Source organism: Drosophila busckii, chromosome X, assembly GCF_011750605.1.
Source record: "Drosophila busckii strain San Diego stock center, stock number 13000-0081.31 chromosome X, ASM1175060v1, whole genome shotgun sequence".
Lineage (NCBI taxonomy): Eukaryota > Metazoa > Arthropoda > Insecta > Diptera > Drosophilidae > Drosophila > Drosophila busckii.
The window spans coordinates 14,933,962-14,954,793 of NC_046608.1; the positions used below are offsets into that span (position 1 = coordinate 14,933,962).

The 20,832-nt window shown below is 42.4% G+C and overlaps 3 protein-coding genes across 4 annotated transcripts; 2 read left to right on the forward strand and 1 right to left on the reverse strand.

The window, feature by feature from the left end:
- The first annotated feature begins 343 nt into the window (after positions 1–343).
- LOC108606866 (sodium leak channel non-selective protein) lies at positions 344–13,085 on the forward strand. 2 transcript variants are annotated; one of them, XM_017997376.1, is made up of 16 exons: positions 344–726; positions 2,473–3,626; positions 3,862–3,974; positions 4,055–4,165; positions 4,256–4,399; positions 4,643–6,175; positions 6,245–6,379; positions 6,459–6,824; positions 7,570–8,320; positions 8,379–8,678; positions 8,745–8,939; positions 9,833–10,019; positions 10,082–10,336; positions 10,411–10,684; positions 10,744–10,906; positions 11,354–13,085. In XM_017997376.1, exons 2-16 carry the CDS (start codon positions 2,538–2,540, stop codon positions 12,173–12,175), a joined length of 6,438 nt encoding a protein of 2,145 aa, XP_017852865.1. In that variant the 5' UTR covers positions 344–726; positions 2,473–2,537; the 3' UTR covers positions 12,176–13,085. The 2 variants fall into 2 exon arrangements, with proteins under 2 accessions (XP_017852865.1, XP_017852866.1); XM_017997377.2 differs by having other exon boundaries at positions 6,486–6,824; positions 11,354–12,175.
- A 1,547-nt stretch (positions 13,086–14,632) lies between these two features.
- Positions 14,633–18,148, forward strand: LOC117134942 (proteoglycan 4). Its single transcript, XM_033294497.1, has 8 exons — positions 14,633–15,096; positions 15,371–15,463; positions 15,560–15,621; positions 15,684–15,810; positions 15,996–16,181; positions 16,424–16,663; positions 16,727–16,846; positions 17,422–18,148. Exons 1-8 carry the CDS (start codon positions 14,633–14,635, stop codon positions 18,146–18,148), a joined length of 2,019 nt encoding a protein of 672 aa, XP_033150388.1.
- A 1,389-nt stretch (positions 18,149–19,537) lies between these two features.
- Positions 19,538–20,552, reverse strand: LOC108605814 (antigen 5 like allergen Cul n 1). Its single transcript, XM_017995620.1, has 2 exons — positions 19,930–20,552; positions 19,538–19,870 (listed from the first exon to the last, which is right to left on the reverse strand). The coding sequence occupies exons 1-2, from the start codon at positions 20,532–20,534 to the stop codon at positions 19,570–19,572; spliced, it is 906 nt and encodes a 301-aa protein (XP_017851109.1). The 5' UTR covers positions 20,535–20,552; the 3' UTR covers positions 19,538–19,569.
- Positions 20,553–20,832: the final 280 nt, after the last annotated feature.

The following is a 20,832-nucleotide window of genomic DNA, read 5'->3' on the forward strand; positions in this document are numbered from 1 at the left end:
TGCTGCGTTTACCACACTGGCGTTTTAGATATACAGCGCTTGCTGTCATCGTCATCATTTAAGTCTTAAGAGGCTTTTAGGCGCATGCGCATGAATTTTGCTGAAGCTTTTTGTATTGGGTCTGGCGCTGGTCGCAGCAACTGTCAAGCCAGTTGGCTGACTAAGGCACTGCCCGACTGACTTGGCCCGCCTAAGTGTCCTGGTTGCCGTCGCTGCAATTTGTCGTCGATTGTCAACGCGCGTGCTTTCTTTTTGTTAACTTTTTGTTGTATTTTTCGCATCAAAACTCTCTGTGTGTGTGTGCCACGAACTACTCAAAAACATTTCAAATGCTGCTAAGCTAAAAGCGCGTGTGTTTGTTGCAAAAGTGCAAAATCTCAAAATCTCTAGTCTAAGTCCTCACTCTCTCTCTTTCATCATGGCCACGCAACCTAGTTGTTGTTCTCGTCGTCGTCGTCGTTGTTGTTGTTGTTGTTAAGTTTTTGTTTTTTGAATTGATTGAGTGTTGTGTTCCCCACAAAAAATTGAGTTTCCTAATCAGCGAAAAACCAGCAAATACAGCCAGCTCCAGAGAGAGAGAGGGACAGAGAGAGAAAGAGAGCGTAGCGGAGAGCGGAGCCGGACTTAGTCAGCGGGGCCAGCGCGCCTAATTGCTGCAGCTATTCCCAACTGCATGGCAATTTATGATAAATTTTGCACAAGGCTATTTGGCAAAAATAATACGAAGTAAGTTTAACTACTTGAGCTATGCCGACCAACCACCCACCCCCACCCAAACACACACGCATACGTATACGCCTATGCTTACGCACACAATTACATGTTTTGTGGTGGTGTGTATACATGTGTGTGTGTATATATGTAACTGGTTCTCTGGCTGGCGCTCTGGGTGCGCTCTCCCCAATGTGGGGGTTGCAAACTCTGTCATTGTAAATATTGACAGAAGGTGTCTTCACTAATTGCCGCCTTAATTCACAAACAGCTACAGTGAACGCTCGTTAGCTCATCTGCCTATTAAACGCTACGTTTTGTGAATTTCTAAAGCCTACAAATCGATATTCTGCTCTTTAAGCTCAATGCCCAAGCGGCTAGTTATGACTTTTTAAAGCTTAGACAAGTAGCAAATCAAAAAAGCTTTTGCTCTTTTTGACTTTCAATTTTTCTTTTGTATACAATTTAGGCTACATATACATACATATATATGTGTATGTATTTTCTTGTTTACAATTATTGAGTAGTATAAACATTAGCTACATATGCAGCCTTGTAGCTTACGTATACGTTATATTTACGTGCTGCATATTCTCAACTAAAACGAGCTTCTATTATTTATTGCGTATAAGTTGAATAATTATTTGAGGGCTGTGCCCTCTTAATTAATGTATTGTATGTATATACATATGTATTGATTGTTTAATTTATTAAATTAAAGGCAATACATATTTGTATATGCTTTATAGCTTCGCTGTTATTTAACAGCACATTTCAAATTAAACTAATTAATTAATTTAATTATTGTAATTTTTTATTTAGCTTAAAAGTTAAAAAATCAGGAAAATAATTGCAATGGCTACGCGGCCAAGGATGATGCCATAATCAATTAAATTATTTTTGTTAAATTGTATAGAATGACCAGCTGAAATATTTTCAAATACTAATTACATTTTATTGTGATTGTTACGAATAATTGCAATAATGCAAAGATTGTGTTTTAAACCATTGTTAATTAAATTTAATTAATTAAGAAATGCATTGCACAACTTTTTGTTGATCAAAAGATTAAGATATATGCTAGATATTAGTACAAATATATTTTGTAGATATGAAATGTGAAAAAATAATAAAATAAATAATACCATTATTTCAAATAATCTCTAATAATTTCGCATTATTTATTATCGAAATTATTAAACAATTGTGCAACACCAAATTAATTTAATAATTAATACTCTAATCTCCAAAAAGAAATGAAAATATTCTATTTGTGGCTTAAAATTAATTATTTAGAACAGTAAAGTAATTTATTAAAAGTTATTTATTTTTATTACGTCAACTATGAATAGTCGACGGTAAAAGCAAACGATTGTTTAATTTAATATAATAATTTATTTATATTATTTATATATAATAGTAAGTTTTATGGAGAGAATTATTACTACAAATGATTCCTTAAAGCTATGAATGAAATAAATATTTACACATTTGCAACTTATGAATGAAATGAATTTTCACACGTGCTATACAAATTCAATTCATGAATGAAATTAATATTTACACACACAAACGAAATAAATTTTCACAAAGTTATATAAGCGATTCTCAGAATCGAACAATCGATGCATAGTTGGCGTCCAACGAGCATTCACTTTAGTCACGCTTGTGTGTGCTACGCTTTATATATATATATATATATATATATATATATTGTTGCACTACTAATTTTTTAATTGCTTTGTTTGATTGTCTGTGCAGCGGCAATAAATCCCCCACCACTCCTCCCCCCTACAAGGCAGCCAGGAGCAGGATGCGCTGCTTGAATGATTGACCGGTTACAGATACGTCGCTTGGGTGCAGCTGCGCGAAATAAACGCACGGGAGGCGGAGGCGGCAGCGGAGTGAGTGGCGGCAGCTTTCACTCGGTTAGCGGCATTACAACGCCCGCGACGGCCAGCACCAGCTCCTCCAGCGGCAACAGCTTGACACCGCAGCAGCAGCAGCAGCAACAGCAGCAGCAGCATCCGAAGGAAGAGCAGCATACACACACGCACGCACACACACATCGACATCAGCATACACATCAGCATCATTTGCGTAGCTCGCAGCAGCATCAGCATCCATTTACGCATTTTAGCTTTAACCCATCGCCGGGCAGCAGTCCTGGCAACGGTTTGGGTCAAGATGCGACTAGCGCACTTAACAGTCCCACGACCATTGTGAACTCGGGCAGCGGCAGTAGCACTGCCTACGGTATGCAACAGCAACCACAACAACAACAACAGCAACAACAACAACAACAACAACAGCAGCAACAACAATCACAACAGCAATCGCAGCAGCAACAATCGCAGCTAGCAGCATCGTGCAGCACAGGACAGGGCACAGGCTCCGGTAGTAATAATGCCCATAACAATGGCTCAAGTAGCGCGGGCAATGCTCCTGCCGCTGGCGGCGGTGGCGGCCTCAACCTGCTGGGCGGGATTGGAGGCTTGGGCGGCGGCGCTGCAGCGGCCGGCATGGGCATTTGTGGCGGCATCAGCAGCACAGTGGGCAGCGCTGCAATCACAGGCGTGCCACCAATTGGTCTGGGCATTGCCACCGGCATCGGCAATAAGATTATGCTGGGACGCAAGCAGAGCCTCAAGGGCGGCGAGCCATTCCTGGCCGACTACGGGCCCGAGGAGTCGCTCAACGAGAGCGCCGACATTGAGTGGGTGAACAAGCTATGGGTGCGTCGCTTGATGCGTCTTTGTGCTCTGGTCTCGCTGGCCTCCGTATCGCTAAACACGCCCAAGACCTTTGAGCGACATCCATCGCTGCAGTATATCACTTTTGTCTCCGATACGGCGGTCACCGTGCTCTTTACGGCGGAAATGATTGCCAAAATGCACATACGCGGCGTTTTGCATGTAAGCTAATCAATTTTATTTATTTCAACACAATTTTTAAAAGTAGTAAGCATTGGTGATTTTGTTGATGAAGCAAATGGCCATGCAATGCTTAAGTTATATCTTTGCAATAATGTTGTTGAACATACCAACATAATCATCAATAGCTACACCGACTGTACTGCAGGGTTTCTACCAATAAGTTAAATGATCCTGGTGTACTTATCACATAACTGTTTATTTTTACTTTTTCTAGGGCGAGGTGCCTTATCTAAAGGACCATTGGTGTCAGTTTGATGCCTCCATGGTCAGCTTTCTGTGGGTCTCAATTATACTGCAGATATTCGAGGTGCTTGAAATAGTGCCCAAGTGAGTAAAGCAAATCCTAAAATGAAACACTAATTGCAAACTAATTCTATACCTATATAATTTTTATTTTACTTCTGCAGATTTTCCTATTTATCAATTATGCGTGCTCCGCGTCCTTTGATCATGATACGTTTTCTTCGCGTTTTTCTAAAATTCAGCATGCCCAAAAGTCGCATCAATCAGATTTTCAAGTGCGTTTACTTTAACATTCAGAAAAACAAACGCACTACAAAGACTTATACATTGGTGTTTTTTCTTTCTTTTCTTTCTAATCCCTACAGACGCTCAAGTCAACAAATCTACAATGTAACGTTATTCTTTTTGTTCTTTATGTCGCTTTATGGTTTGCTCGGTGTGCAATTCTTTGGCGAACTGAAGAATCATTGCGTGATGAATAATACTATATATGATATGCTGGGCAGGCCGTAAGTATAGCTGTAGCTGTATTAATAAATGTGCAACATAATTAATTATCTCGCAATGTAATAAAAGTTATAATTGCAATGTAAATAATTTGTTTTAAGTATTTTCGATTATTTTGTTGCTTTCAATTGAGTTTTGTTATTTTGGTACTATTTAATATATTTTATTTTGTATTATTTTTATTGAAATTTTAAGACTATTACGTATACGACTACTAACCGACTTATGTCTGCAACTCTTTGTAGTCAGCTCACGATTAACTCGCTTGCCATACCGGACACCTTCTGCTCGATGGATCCCGACTCTGGCTATCAGTGCTCGCCTGGAATGCGCTGCATGAAAATGGACTTCCTGAGCAGCTATGTGATTGGCTTCAATGGCTTTGAGGATATTGCGACGAGCATATTTACGGTGTATCAGGCTGCCTCGCAGGAGGGTTGGGTGTTTATCATGTATCGCGCAATTGATTCGTTGCCCGCTTGGCGTGCCGCCTTCTACTTCAGCACCATGATCTTCTTCCTGGCATGGCTGGTGAAAAACGTTTTCATTGCGGTCATCACCGAGACGTTCAACGAAATACGCGTGCAGTTCCAGCAAATGTGGGGCGCACGTGGGCATATACAGAAGACGGCCGCATCGCAGATACTCAGCGGCAATGATTCCGGCTGGCGTCTGGTTACGATCGATGATAATAAGCACGGCGGACTGGCGCCGGAGACATGTCATGCCATCTTGCGATCGCCGTACTTTCGCATGCTGGTGATGACGGTGATATTGGCCAATGGAATTGTTACTGCCACAATGGCGTTTAAGCATGATGGTCGGCCACGGCATGTGTTCTATGAGCGCTACTATTATATTGAGGTGGTGTTCACCTGTCTGCTAGATCTGGAGACATTGTTTAAGATCTATTGCTTGGGCTGGCGTGGCTACTATAAGCACTCCATACACAAGTTTGAGCTGCTGCTGGCCGTGGGCACCACTTTGCATATTGTGCCGATGTTCTATTTGTCAGGGCTGACGTATTTTCAGGTGCTGCGCGTGGTGCGTCTTATTAAGGCCTCGCCCATGCTGGAGGGCTTTGTCTACAAAATCTTTGGTCCGGGCAAAAAGCTGGGCTCGCTTATTATCTTCACCATGTGCTTGCTTATCATCAGCTCGAGCATATCCATGCAGCTGTTTTGCTTTCTCTGCGATTTCACGAAGTTCGAATCATTTCCGGAGGCTTTCATGAGCATGTTCCAGATTCTTACGCAAGAGGCGTGGGTCGAGGTTATGGACGAAACCATGATACGCACTAGCAAAACTTTAACTCCGCTGGTTGCTGTTTATTTTATACTTTACCATCTGTTTGTCACACTCATTGTGCTCAGTCTTTTCGTGGCGGTCATTTTGGATAATTTGGAGTTGGACGAGGACATCAAGAAGCTCAAGCAGCTCAAGTTTCGTGAGCAGAGCGCTGAGATCAAGGAGACGCTGCCCTTTCGTCTGCGCATCTTTGAAAAGTTTCCAGACTCGCCACAGATGACAATTCTACATCGCATACCAAATGATTTTATGCTGCCGAAAGTGCGTGAAAGTTTCATGAAACATTTTGTCATCGAGCTCGAGACGGACGATCCATCGCTGGTCGAGAACTGCAAGCGTCCCATGTCCGAGTGCTGGGAGTCCAATGTGGTATTTCGCAAGCAGAAGCCTGTGCGCATTATGAACAAAACCGCCAAGGTGCGTGCGGCGGGCAGCAGTCTACGCAAGCTGGCCATCACACATATCATCAAGTGAGTCGGATCGTATTTGCATATATATTTGAATTTAATGTATATGACTATGATATTTTCCGACTACAGCGACAGCAACAATCAGCGTCTCATGCTCGGCGACTCCGCCATGTTGCCTGTGGTGGGCACCAAGGGCGGCGGCGGTGGTCTCAAGTCTCAGGGCACCATCACCCACTCGAAGCCCTGGCGCGTGGATCAGAAAAAGTAAGTACCTGCTTAGGCGACCAACAATCTCTTGTTGGCGTTTTGTTTCGTTTGATGTGTGTACGCTACCATTTCACAGATTCGGCTCACGCTCCATTCGTCGCAGCGTGCGTTCCGGTTCCATCAAGCTGAAGCAGACCTACGAGCATCTGATGGAGAATGGCGATATTGCTGCCGCGCCACGTGCCAATTCCGGACGTGCTAGACCACATGATCTGGACATCAAGCTGCTGCAGGCGAAGCGCCAGCAGGCAGAGATGCGACGCAATCAGCGTGAGGAGGATCTGCGCGAGAATCATCCGTTCTTCGATACGCCGCTGTTTCTGGTGCCGCGCGAGAGTCGCTTCCGCAAGATCTGCCAAAAGATTGTCCACGCCCGCTACGATGCCAGGCTCAAGGATCCACTTACCGGCAAGGAGCGCAAAGTGCAGTACAAAAGCTTGCAGTGAGTTGACTAAACATAAATGAATTAATTAATTAATCATCAATCAATTGACTGTTTCTATTTCTATTATAAATTTAACACTGCAATGATTTACAACTAATTTTTAACATTTTGCTTTAGTTTTAGTTTTGATTAATATTTTATAGCCTAGACCCTAATCATTATTTCATAAAACTTAAATCAACAACAGTTATTATCAAATATTTACATACTTTTGCTTTCAATACTTTTATAATTTGTTTGGCTTATTATATGATTTTTATATTGTGTGTGTTTTTTTTTTAATATATTTATTATTTGCATCTACCACTTCCTATAATTTTATACCGTTATTTAACAAAATGGATAGAATTCTACTTTTATCAATATTACGAGTATTTAAATCAATAACAAACGCTTGACGTAAATACAAGTAAAACGTGATTTAGCGAATAATGAAATTGAACTGTTTTTGTTTACAATTATTTTTGAAATAAGTAACACAAGCTATTTTTAAATACAAGTAAACCTGTCTTTTCAATCTGATCAATAAGAAATGAAGCAAAGTCTAATTTTAGAAATCATTGAATTATTTTCAATAGTCTTTATAATAATTATATCCCGGATTTGATTCGTTTGATTAATATTTGATTTGAGTTCTTCTTTATTTTTAATTTCTCAGTTATTTATTTTTTTTGATGAATTTTTATTTTATAAAGTAAACTATAAGTATAAATAAATTACTAATTAAATATATTATTTGAAGCAATTTTCTGGGTCTGGTGACATACTTGGATTGGGTGATGATCTTTGCCACTACGCTCTCCTGCATATCGATGATGTTCGAGACGCCCAGCTATCGTCTAATGGATCATCCGACGCTGCAGATTGCCGAATACGGTTTCGTTATATTCATGAGTCTCGAGCTGGCGCTAAAAATACTTGCCGACGGCTTATTTTTCACACCCAAGGCTTACATCAAGGATGTGGCCGCGGCTCTCGATGTGTTCATCTATGTGGTATCCACTTCGTTTCTTTGCTGGATGCCACACAACATACCCACAAACTCAGGGGCACAGCTCTTGATGATTTTGCGCTGTGTGCGGCCGCTGCGAATCTTTACTTTGGTGCCGCATATGCGCAAGGTGGTCTACGAGCTGTGCAGGGGCTTCAAGGAGATACTTTTGGTATCGACGCTGCTCATACTGCTCATGTTCATATTCGCCAGCTACGGCGTGCAGCTGTACGGCGGTCGTCTGGCGCGCTGCAATGATCCAACGATAATGCGACGCGAGGATTGCGTCGGCGTTTTTATGCGGCGCGTGTTTGTGACCAAAATGAAGCTGACACCGGGGCCGGATGAATCGTATCCGGCAATGCTGGTGCCGCGTGTCTGGGCTAACCCGCGTCGCTTCAACTTTGACAATATTGGGGATGCCATGCTGACGCTGTTCGAGGTGCTCAGCTTCAAGGGCTGGCTGGATGTGCGCGATGTGCTGATCAAGGCCGTCGGACCGGTATGCGTCCTATCACTTCACTAACAACTATTTGCTTAGAAGTATCTGCCGCTTACAGATTCATGCCATTTATATACACATCTATATCTTCTTGGGCTGCATGATTGGCCTAACTCTGTTCGTGGGCGTCGTCATTGCCAACTATTCGGAGAACAAGGGCACTGCCCTGCTGACCGTGGATCAGCGCCGCTGGTGTGATCTTAAAAAGCGACTCAAAATCGCTCAGCCGCTACATTTGCCACCGCGTCCCGATGGACGCAAGATTCGTGCCTTCACCTACGACATAACACAGCATATTATATTCAAACGCGTCATTGCTGTTGTCGTTCTCATCAACAGCATGCTGCTATCGATTACAGTAAGTCGACATTCCAAAATCATATTGTGAGCACTTGTGCTTAGTCCCAATTGCGCCTCTTTGCAGTGGATCAAAGGAGAGGTGCATACGGAGCGTTTGGTTATTGTTAGCGCCGTGCTTACCTTTGTCTTTGTCGTCGAGGTGGTCATGAAGAATATTGCCTTCACTCCGCGCGGCTACTGGCAGTCCAGACGCAATCGCTATGATCTGCTTGTCACCGTCGCAGGCGTTATATGGATCATATTGCAAACCATACTCAGGGTACGTATTCATCAGAGTCATCAAAGATCGGAAGTAGATCAAGCAATATTAAAATTTGCTGCTCCTTTATCCCTTTCCTTTTGCATGACAAGAACGCATTAAAATACGACGCATTCAGCTTTTTGATACACTTTGTCTAAATGCTTGCAGTCAATACTTTTACATATAAAAAAAGCAATTTTAATAATTGAAAGCGGCTTGTTGCGGAAATAGAAATATCTCGATAATGTTCTATGTAACAGAAAGCGTGGCTAATCCTATAAATGTACTATCTAAGTTCTTGTTGCTCATACAGACGGACAGGGCTTAATTGACTTTGTTTGTCTGGCTGATTAATACAAAAATTTGTGTTGCCATGCGTACCCCTTTTACTTACATTTTGCACAACTTAGTGATACCCTATTTTGGTTTTTTAAATAAAGTTTATACTTTTATACTTTAGGGCAACTGATGAAAATAGCTTTTTAACTGAAATCTTATATATGAAATTACCCAATTTAAAAGATATAAGTAGCTGAGGCAATAACTAAAGCTGTTTTGAAATTTAAAAATTTCCTTAAAAAATTAATTAACCCATTACTGCTTGTGAGCTCTCACTCTACTTAATGTGAAGGTCTAATAATTGCTCTTTGCATTGCAGAGCTGTAACTAAAAATGTTTTCAATTTTTTTTTAGTTATTTTTTAACAATCACTTAACCCATTGTAGGCTCCTGCGGTAGCTAATAATGTGCTCACTGTACCTCTAATAATTTATCTTTGCATTTCAGAAGTGCTAAATTTAAAATATATAAGTAACTAAAACGGTTTTGAATTTTATGAAGTTTTCTTTAAACAATCAATTAACCCATTGACGCTTGCGAATTATGCTTAATAATTTCTGTTTGCATTGCAGAACGATTTATCTTACTTTTTTGGTTTTATGGTGGTTATATTGCGCTTTTTTACCATAACCGGTAAGCATACCACACTCAAGATGCTGATGTTGACGGTGGGCGTGTCTGTGTGTAAATCCTTCTTCATTATATTTGGAATGTTTTTGTTGGTATTCTTCTATGCGCTGGCTGGAACGATACTCTTTGGTAAGTTTGCTTGCAGCTTGCAAGCAATTAAAAGTGCTAACCGTGTTGCGTACTTATGGCAGGTACTGTCAAATACGGCGAGGGCATTGGCAGGCGTGCAAACTTTGGCTCACCAGTCACTGGTGTGGCCATGCTGTTTCGCATTGTGACTGGCGAGGATTGGAATAAGATAATGCATGATTGCATGGTTCAGCCGCCGTATTGCACGCTGGGTGGAAATTACTGGGAAACGGATTGCGGCAACTTTACAGCGAGCTTAATTTACTTTTGCACATTTTATGTTATAATTACATATATTGTGCTCAATCTATTAGTGGGTAAGCCATTCAAATTAAACACACGCACACACACACACATACAATGTAATAAACTTTCGCTTTCATATTTGCAGCTATTATCATGGAGAACTTTTCGCTGTTTTATTCAAATGAAGAGGACGCGCTGCTTTCCTATGCGGATATACGCAATTTTCAAAATACCTGGAATATTGTTGATATACATCAGCGTGGTGTTATACCCGTGCGTCGAGTTAAGTTTATATTGCGTTTACTCAAGGGTCGACTCGAGTGTGATCCCCAAAAGGATCGCCTGCTGTTCAAATACATGTGCTATGAGCTGGATAAGCTGCACAATGGCGAGGATGTTACCTTTCATGATGTGATTAAGTAAGCCCCAATTGCCCAGCTCCAAGTATTACATTTATTTATGCACTCCTCATATGCAGCATGTTGTCTTATCGCTCTGTGGATATACGCAAAGCATTGCAACTGGAGGAGTTGCTGGCGCGTGAGGAGTTCGAGTACCTGGTGGAGGAGGAGGTGGCTAAAATGACAATACGCACCTGGCTGGAGGGCTGTCTAAAGAAAATACGCGCACAAAATGCTAGCGTAAACAAATATTCATAACATACTATATACTATTTAATTAATTAATAACAAACATATTTAAGCCATCAAAATGAATTGCTTAAAATATTCGTTTTATTTATTTTGCTTATTCATATTTGTGTTCATTGATAATTATCATTAATAAATTTTTCATAATTAATAATTTCCAATTTATTTTAGCATTATTTACTTGTTTTTTCCACTTAATGCCAACATTGATATTATTATAAATAATGTAATAATAATATAATGCATACGTAATTTATTTTGTATATTTTTAATTCATTAAAATACTTACATATTATTTCCTAATATATATTTTTCATTAATTAATTAATTTTTTTTCGTCAAATATTTCTGTTTATTTCTTATTTGAAAATTTTTTGTAAGTATATTTTTAGCACTGCAAATTGCTAATATTTATTTTATTTTTTTTTTATTTTTTAGAAGCAGCAAAATTCGTTGATTGCTGGACTGCGTGCTACCAATGAGCAACCTGTGATGCGTCCCAATCTGCAGGAGGATAAAGCAGCTAGCGCCGGTTTGGACAAATCCGCGATAAGCACCATCAGTGGCGCTGTAGCCGGCACCTGTCCGCCCACCAGCGATGCCTTTTCGCCCACCTTCAGTTCCACGGAAAACGATGAGAAGGATGCCAGCAGCAGCGCCGTAGTGCTGCCCCATTCGGAGGCCCATGCCACATCGTCGACGACGACGGCAACAGCAGCTGCCAGCACAACGCAACGTCATGTAATAGGCGTGGGCAAGCGAGCGTATGCATTGAATCGCAGCGACTCGACGGGCAGCTCGGCGGGACGCAAATTCCTGGCGCCCACCTCCAGTGATCCGCAGCAGCGCAGCACACTGAGCGACAAGGAGCGGCTGCATATAAGCAATCAGCAGCGCAAAAAGAATTCGATGACAACGCTGCCGCATTGTTCGCAGCTGGGCCAGCTGGGCAAGCAGCGCGACGCGAAGTCTGGCGGCAATTTCTTTGGCGAAATGGGTCAATTTCATTATCCGACAATTAATGCAAGCGCTGCGCATAGCTTTGGCGCCTCCGAACATCAGCAGCAGCAGCAGATGCAGCATCATCATCATCATGGTCATCATGGCGCTTTGGGCAGTCCGTCAGCAATGATGAGTCAACTCATTGGCGGCACCGGCAAGCTGCTGCCTTTCAATAATCAGGCGAACGCTGTGTACGAGGTGCATGACTGGTGGCAGGAGCAGGTGTTGTGCACACAGACCAGCGACGATGAGGTTTAATTTCTACGCTTAAAGACACACACACACGGACACAAGCATACAGACACAGATACACACACACACACATACATATACATACAAACATAGCTATAAAAGTCTACAGCCATTGCCATTGCCATTGCCACAGCATCTGATGAGGATCGCTTAGTGCATTCATGAAAGTCTAATTAAAAAGCAAATATATATATATATATATACAATACCTATATACATATGTATATATTGAACTCTTTGCGCTTAGCGTTCGTGATGATAGAGCAGTCGACTTTGACTTGCGCACAATAAGAAATTGATATAGCGAAGAGCAATTGATTATTAAACATTTCCTTAACAGCAGAACCAAATAATAATGTTTACTAATTGAACAATTAATATACTTATACTTAACTTAATGATACGGAAGCTATTTCTGTGACAATTTCAAAATAAAGTTGACTGACAGATAAGATTATTTACTTTATATACTTACTTAATATTATTATGTTTATGCTAAGACATAACATCTAAGTCGTAAAACTAACACCAATAATTACAATTTTTAAAAGCTTAAGCAACAGCAACAGTAACAACAATAGTTAAAACTTCCACTTGCACCTTACACAATGTCAATGTAAATACTATTGTTAACTCTTAATAATCACAATCATTTGACTGGCAAATAGTCAAAAAGTCAATTTCGTAAGAGAAACAGTTAGCAAATTCGATAAGCTGCAGTGCAAAGAGTTCAATATAGATTAGAGTGTACCTGATTTTCAACGAATCCTAACAATAGTTAAATTAGCAATCAACATTAATCATAGCTAAACATTTTCTTAACCTACAGCCCATGTCGATTGATTTATCGGCCATAGAAATTTTTCAATGACTGCCTTAGCACAAGTAGAAAATAAAATGTTCAACAAAAATTGTGGCTCACTCTTAATATATACATAGTATATATTTTCATACAATATACATATATAAGAATAGGCCTCTTTTTTTGCCTGAAATTTTACTTTTCGAATTAGAATACCTGCCACATATATACGAAAAAGCAAAAAAATAAAATATGTTGAAAAAATATGGCACACTCTAATATACATGCATATGTATTAACTAGTGGCCTAGAGATTTTTTATATAGTATATACTATGTAGCAGAAAGGAAATCAATACCATTTAAAAAAAAAAAAACAAAAAAACCATGTAAATAATGGCGAATTGTTAAGTCTCACAGCTTAAGCACTCTACGCAATAATAGTTAGTTATACTTAACTACGAGTTAATTGCGATGCCAGATGCGCACAAATATATACACACAGCATATATATATTTACTTTATATATAAATATATATCGAAACGAAGTCGATCATAAAGATTTATTGCAGCTAAAGAAAATATTTATTATTTGTTGTTGTTTGTGTACTATTAGCTACAAAGTCGCTAACTTTGTTAACTCTTAAATATATATATATTTAGTAAATTGATATAGTATATACAAAAGATAAAATACAATCGAAGCCTACACAGCCCATAAAGCAAGTCATATATAAACCAAATAAGGAAAGCAAAGCGCAAAACAATTTTTAAATCGAAATCGAAATACCAATAGCAATGTTTTTTCTAAATAGTCTACTTAGTTAACTAATATTGGTATATAGCCAACAAAACAAATACAACCACATACTTTATTACATATATAGAGAACAAGCGATGCCTCTTTATTATTATATATACATATAAATATATGTATATATATATATATAGTACGTACATATTATAGTATATACACACATATTACCTAATGTAAATTGTTAACAGAACCCACAAATGATTCAACAAATGCCAACAAAACTCAGCACAATATGCATAGTCTACGTGTAATAATAAATATATTATTATTTAGCTATTGTAAGAAACGCCCAAAATTAAACAAACAAAAACACACACACACATCCACACACACATATACACAATTTAGAAACGTAATAACTAAATAAAAATCGTTGAAATTGCCAAGCGTTTAACTTGTACTTTATTTATATGTAAATATTTTTGAATTGCCAACAAGCGTGCCAGACCCAATTACATGATAAATGATTCACTTGGCTCTACGTGCGCTTTGGCCGGCTAGCCATAGAATTCTAGCTACGGCATTGACCTATGCCAATTGATAGTGGGGCAAGTGCAACTGCTGAATGCTATCGAAGCTCAATTGGCTGCTCGACGCGTAGGCGCGTGCCGGCGCAGGGCACACGCATCCGTGCCACAACGCCAACGTTTCTCCGTTTTGGAATGTCTGTTTTGGATGTTGTAATAGCCCTTTGACGATCGCTTAAATACTCGGCCCTGCAGTACGCTCTGAGTTAGTAACCAGTGTGGCATTCAGTTGTCCGCATTCTGGTTCAAACTCCTCTCACACCCCACTGGCAAGCAGGATATTTATAGCGAAGGCTCAGTTCTTTTCAAGCTTTCAGCATGCGATTATTTATATTCTGTCTGCTCGTGGCAGCAGCCGCTGGCTTCACGCTCTTTGGGCCTCACATACGCATTGTTCCCGGCTACAATCCCAATGAGATCGTGCTCCACTTCCGCAACCCCTGCAACAACAAGACCACCTACACCACCATCAAGCCGCCCGCCACCACGCCCTGCAAGTATCATCCCACTACTCCGAACTGTGAGCACACCAACCCCACCACACCACCCTGCGGACACCAGACGACAACACCACATAACTGCGAATACCCGACAACTCCCACGACTCCCAAGCCCACCTACAAGACAACCATAACAACCTTGAAGACTACTCCAGGCATAAGCACACCGACAACTCCAATTACCACACCAGGGGTGACAACGCCTAAGCCAACTACTCCAGGAGTAACGACCCCCAACCCAACAACTCCAGGTGTGACTACTCTAAAGCCAACTACTCCGGAGTAACGACCCCCAAGCAAACAACTCCAGGTGTGACTACTCCAAAGCCAACTACTTCCGGACTAACGACCCCCAAAGCCTACAAACTCCAGTGTGACTATCCTCCAAAAGCCAACAACTCCCGAGTAACGAACCCCCAGCCAACAACCCAGGAGTGACTACTCCTAACCAACTACTCAGGGAGTTTACGAACCCGCGGCAAGCCAACAACTCCAGGTGTGACTACTCCTAAGCCAACTACTCCAGGAGTTACGACCCATAAGCCAACAACTCCAGATGTGACTACTCCAAAGCCAACTACTCCGGTAGTAACGACCCCCAAGCCAACAACTCCAAGCGTGACTACTCCAAGCCAACTACTCCAAGCGAGTAAACGACCCGCCCAAGGCCAACAAAACTCCAGGTGTGAACTACTCCAAAACAACAAACTCCCGGAGTAAACGACCCCCAAGCAACAATCTCCAGGTTGAGTACTCCAAAGGCCAAACTACTCCAGGAAGTAAACACCCCCAAGCCAACAATTCCAGGTGTGAACTACTCCAAAAGCCAACTACTCCGAGAGTTACGACCCCTAAGCCAACAACTACAGGTGTGACTACTCCAAAGCCAACAACTCCAGGAGTAACGACCCCCCAAAACCGCAACCAGATCGTCCAGGAGTTGACTACTCCTAAATCCAACTACTCCGAGAGTTTACGACCCCCGCCACAATTCAGGTGTGACTAACTTCCAAAAACCAACTACTCCCGGGAAGTAACGACCCCCAACCCCAACAACATTCCAGGAGTGACTACTCCTAAAGCCAACTACTCCGGGAGTTACGACCCCCAAGCCAAACAACTCCAAGTGTGACTACTCCTAAGCCACTACTCCGGAGTAACGACCCACGCCAACACTCCAGGTGTGACTACCTCCTAAAAGCAAAACTACACCAAGGAGTAACGACCCCAAAGCCAACAACTCCAGGTGTGACTACTCCTAAGCCATCTACTCCGGGAGTAACGACCCCCAAGCCAATCAACGCCAGGTGTGACTACTCCAAAGCTAACTACTCCGGGAGTAACGACCCCCAAGCCAACAACACCAGGTGGGACTACTCCTAAGCAACTACTTCCGGGAAGTAACGAACCCCCAAGCCCACAAACCTCCAGTGTTGACTACTCAAGCCAACTACTCCGGGAGTAACGACCCCCCAGCCAACAACTCCCGGTGTGACTACTCCTAAGCCAACTACTCCAGGAGTAACGACTCCCAAGCCAACAACTCCAGGTGTGACTACTCCTAAGCAAACTACACCAGGAGTAACGACCCCAAAGCCAACAACTCCAGGTGTGACTACTCTAAAGCCAACTACTCCGGTAGTAACGACCGCCAAGCCAACAACTCCAGGTGTGACTACTCCAAAGCCAACTACTCCAGGAGTAACGAGCCCCAAGCCAACAACTCCAGGTGTGACTACTCCAAGGCCAACTACTCCGGGAGTAACGACCCACAAGCCAACAACTCCAGGTATGACTACTCCAAAGCCAACAACTCCAGGAGTAACGACCCCCAAGCCAACAACTCCAGGTGTGACTACTCCAAAGCCAACCTACTCAGGGAGTAACGCCCCCCAAGCCCAACAACTCCAAGGCGTGACTACTCCAAAGCCAACTACTCCGGGAGTAACGACCCCCAACCCAACAACTCCAGGAGTGACTACTCCAAAGCCAACTACTCCGGGAGTAACGACCCCCAAACCAACAACACCAGGTGGGACTACTCCTAAGCCAACTACTCCGGGAGTAACGACCCCAAAGCCAACAACTCCAGGTGTGACTCCTCCAGCCAACTACTCCGGGAGTAACGACCCCCACGCCAACAACTCCAGGTGTGACTACTGCCTAACCAACTCTCGTAGTAACGAAACCCCCCCCCCAAGCCAACAACTTCCAGGCGTGCACTCCAAAGCCAACTACTCGGGAGAAAGACCCCAAGCCAACAACGCAGGTGTGATACTTCAAAGCAACTACACGGGAGTAACGACCCCCAAAGCCAAACAACTCAGTGTGACTAACTCCAAAGCCAACAACTAAGGTGGTTGACTAACTCAAAGCCAACACTTCCGGGAGTAACACCCCCAAGCAACAACTCCATGTGTGACTACTCCCAAAGCAACTACCGGGAGTAACGACCCAAGCCAAAACTCCAGTGTGACTACTCCAAAAGCCAACACTCCAGGTGTGACACTCCGAAGCCAACTATCCACGGATTACCCCCCAAGCCCAACAAACTCCAGGTGTGACTACTCTACAGCCATCTACTCTCCGGTAGTACCGACCCCAAAGCCAACAACCTCCAAGCGTGACTACTCCAACCAACAACTCCAGTGTGAAACTACGTCCTAAGCCAACTACTCCAGCGAGTAACACACCCAGCCAACAAGCTCCCAAAGTTCACGACACCGTGAATGGACAAGCACCACCCCAAATCACCACTCCAAAATGGACCAAGCCAACTACTCCAAAATTCACCACCCCGAAGTGGACAAAGCCAACTACACCCAAGTTCACTACCCCGAAATGGACAAAGCCAACTACTCCTAAGTTCACCACCCCGAAATGGACAAAGCCCACCACTCCCAAATTCACCACTCCAAAATGGACCAAGCCAACTACTCCAAAATTCACCACTCCGAAGTGGACAAAGCCAACTACGCCCAAGTTCACTACCCCAAAATGGACAAAGCCAACTACTCCTAAGTTCACCACTCCGAAATGGACAAAGCCTACGACTCCGGGAGTAACGACTCCCAAGCCAACAACTCCAGGTGTGACTACTCCAAAGCCAACTACCCCGGGAGTATCGACGCCCAAGCCAACAACTCCAGGTGTAACTACCCCTAAGCCAACAACTCCGGGAGTAACGACCCCCAAGCCAACAACTCCAGGTGTGACTACCCCAAAGCCTACTACTCCAGGAGTTACGACCCCCAAGCCAACAACTCCAGGTGTGACTACTCCAAAGCCAACAACCCAGTTTGACTATCCTAAGCCAAACTACTCCAGAGTTTAACGACTCCAACCAACAACTCCAGGTGTGACTCTTCAAAGCCTACTCGGGAGTAACGACCTCCAACCCAACACTCAGGTGTGACTACTCAAAGCCAACTATCCGGAGTAAGGACCCCAAGCCAACAACTCCAGGTGTGACTACCCCTAAGCCAACTACTCCAGGAGTAACAACACCCAAGCCAACAACTTCAAAGTTCACCACACCGAAATGGACAAAGCCTACGACTCCCAAATTCACAACCCCGAAGTGGACAAAGCCTACGACTCCCAAGTTCACCACACCGAAATGGACAAAGCCCACCACTCCCAAATTCACCACTCCAAAATGGACCAAGCCAACTACTCCAAAATTCACCACCCCGAAGTGGACAAAGCCAACTACACCCAAGTTCACTACCCCGAAATGGACAAAGCCAACTACTCCTAAGTTCACCACCCCGAAATGGACAAAGCCTACCACTCCCAAATTCACCACCCCGAAATGGACAAAGCCTACCACTCCCAAATTCACCACCCCGAAATGGACAAAGCCTACCACTCCTAAATTCACGACACCAAAGTGGACAAAGCCAACTACTCCCAAGTTCACCACCCCGAAATGGACAAAGCCTACGACTCCAGTAATAACAACGCCAAAGTTCACCACACCAGGAGTGACTACGCCAAAGCTTACAACTCCAGTAGTGACAACACCCAAGCCAACAACTCCAGGAGTGACTACGCCAAAGCCAACAACTCCCGGAGTGACTACTCCGAAGCCCACCACTCCAGGAGTGACAACGCCAATTCCCACGACTCCAGGAATTACCACTCCGAAGCCAACAACTCCGGGAGTGAGTACATCGACCCAGCCAACAACCACTGAGTCCTTGCCACCTTTTAACATTTTCTAAAACTATTAAAGCATGAATAAGTTTTAACTTTCTGTAGTATATTTGATATGATTTTTTTCTTTTTGAAATTATTTAAATTGCAATAAATAAAAAATAATAAAAAATGTACGTTTGAGATTAATTTGAACTGAATTGAAAAAAAGCAGGAATTTTTAAATACGAATTAATCAACTGTATGAGTATTGATAAAATGCTTTAGTTTTGCTTATTATGCTAAAGTATTTTCATCAATATTAATATTAAGTATTTGTAAATTGTTGTTGAGAGACGAAACCAATTAAGCAAAAACTGCCGGATCAGACAAGAATTGCTCAAACATTTTAGCATCAAATACCCATAAAACAATTCAAAAAACGCTACCCTTCGGTCGTATTAACATAAACATATTTAAAACATAAATTGTGCTTGTTTAAAAAAAATTGCTAAGCAAGACGCACTTGTAGTTATCCAAGCTTGGATAATTGTTTATGATTTAAAAAAAAAACTTAATTACAAAATATTTTACTAAATTAATTTAGGGTAAAAAAAATTAAATGGCTATATTATTATCCAGGGTGTTGCTATCTTCAACACTTTCCTCACTCTCGTAATCTTTGTCATCGGTATTCCAGTCGCACAACGCTGGATATTTATCAAGAACGCGTTGGGCACACTTGGAGGCCGTTGGGCCCGCTTGATAAATGGGCTCACTGTATATGTTATTATAGTCATAATTGCAGGTGAGTATAAACTGGTATCTAGTGGCATTCGTTTGTAAAAATCTAACAGCAGCACAACCCACACGATGCACTCGGTCCGAGACGAGCATGGTGAAGTGTCCAATCTTCTTGCTGTATATACGTTTAATAAATAAAGTGTACAAAGCTTGAAATAAGCGCTTAGCACTTACCGCTGCGGATGTGGATGATAGCTATCGATATAGCTTTGGTTGGCATCCTTGTATTCGCGGAACCAGTTAATAACAAACGACTTCATGCGTCTCGAATGCGATTTGAATTCGCGCTCAATCCAAAAATAGCCTATATTCTGACCACTAATTCTATATTTCGGCGTATTGCGGCATTGGTCGTGCGCAAATTCGCAGCGCTTCGCATGTAAGGCGGCAAGCTGTTCGAGCTCAGCGTCCCAGCGTAAGATGGGCATATGGGTAGCTGGCTTATAGCCAATCACTTCACCGCTGGCCACCTTATGGCGCACCAGATTGTGCATATCGAGCAACAGCTGTTGACGTCGCGGACTCATGTAAAGCAGCTTAGGTTGCGGTCCACAGGCAGCGCCAAAGCTGCCATTGTTCCCGCAAGCAATATGTGGCACATGCAACAGATGCGTGCCATTGTAAATCTCACACAACGACGGCTCACAGTAATCCGTGCTCGATGTGCTTTCAGCAGCAGCAGCGGCATAAACAAATGCTGATTGCATTAATATCAGCACTGCAGCAGCTGGTAGCACTTGACCAGGATTGCGATTGCACTTGCTGATTAATCTCAACATCTCTTGCGGCGGTCAACTAACAACTGAGCTTTGCCCATATGCCACTCTTGGCTTATGAATCGCTCAAGCGTCGCTCTCTGCGTCGACGTTGACGTCAGCGCAGGGCTGGCCAAGCCCCAGTCTTAGCAGCAACTTGATAGAGGTCAGTACTGAAGCAGACAGTAAAAAAAAACAATTACATATATATATAATGTAATATAAATTGGCTGTGCATTAAATAAAAGTCAAATAAATTATGCTAAGCATAAAACAATTTCAAAAGCTATAGAAAACAGAGTGCAAAAAGTTAGATTCAGCT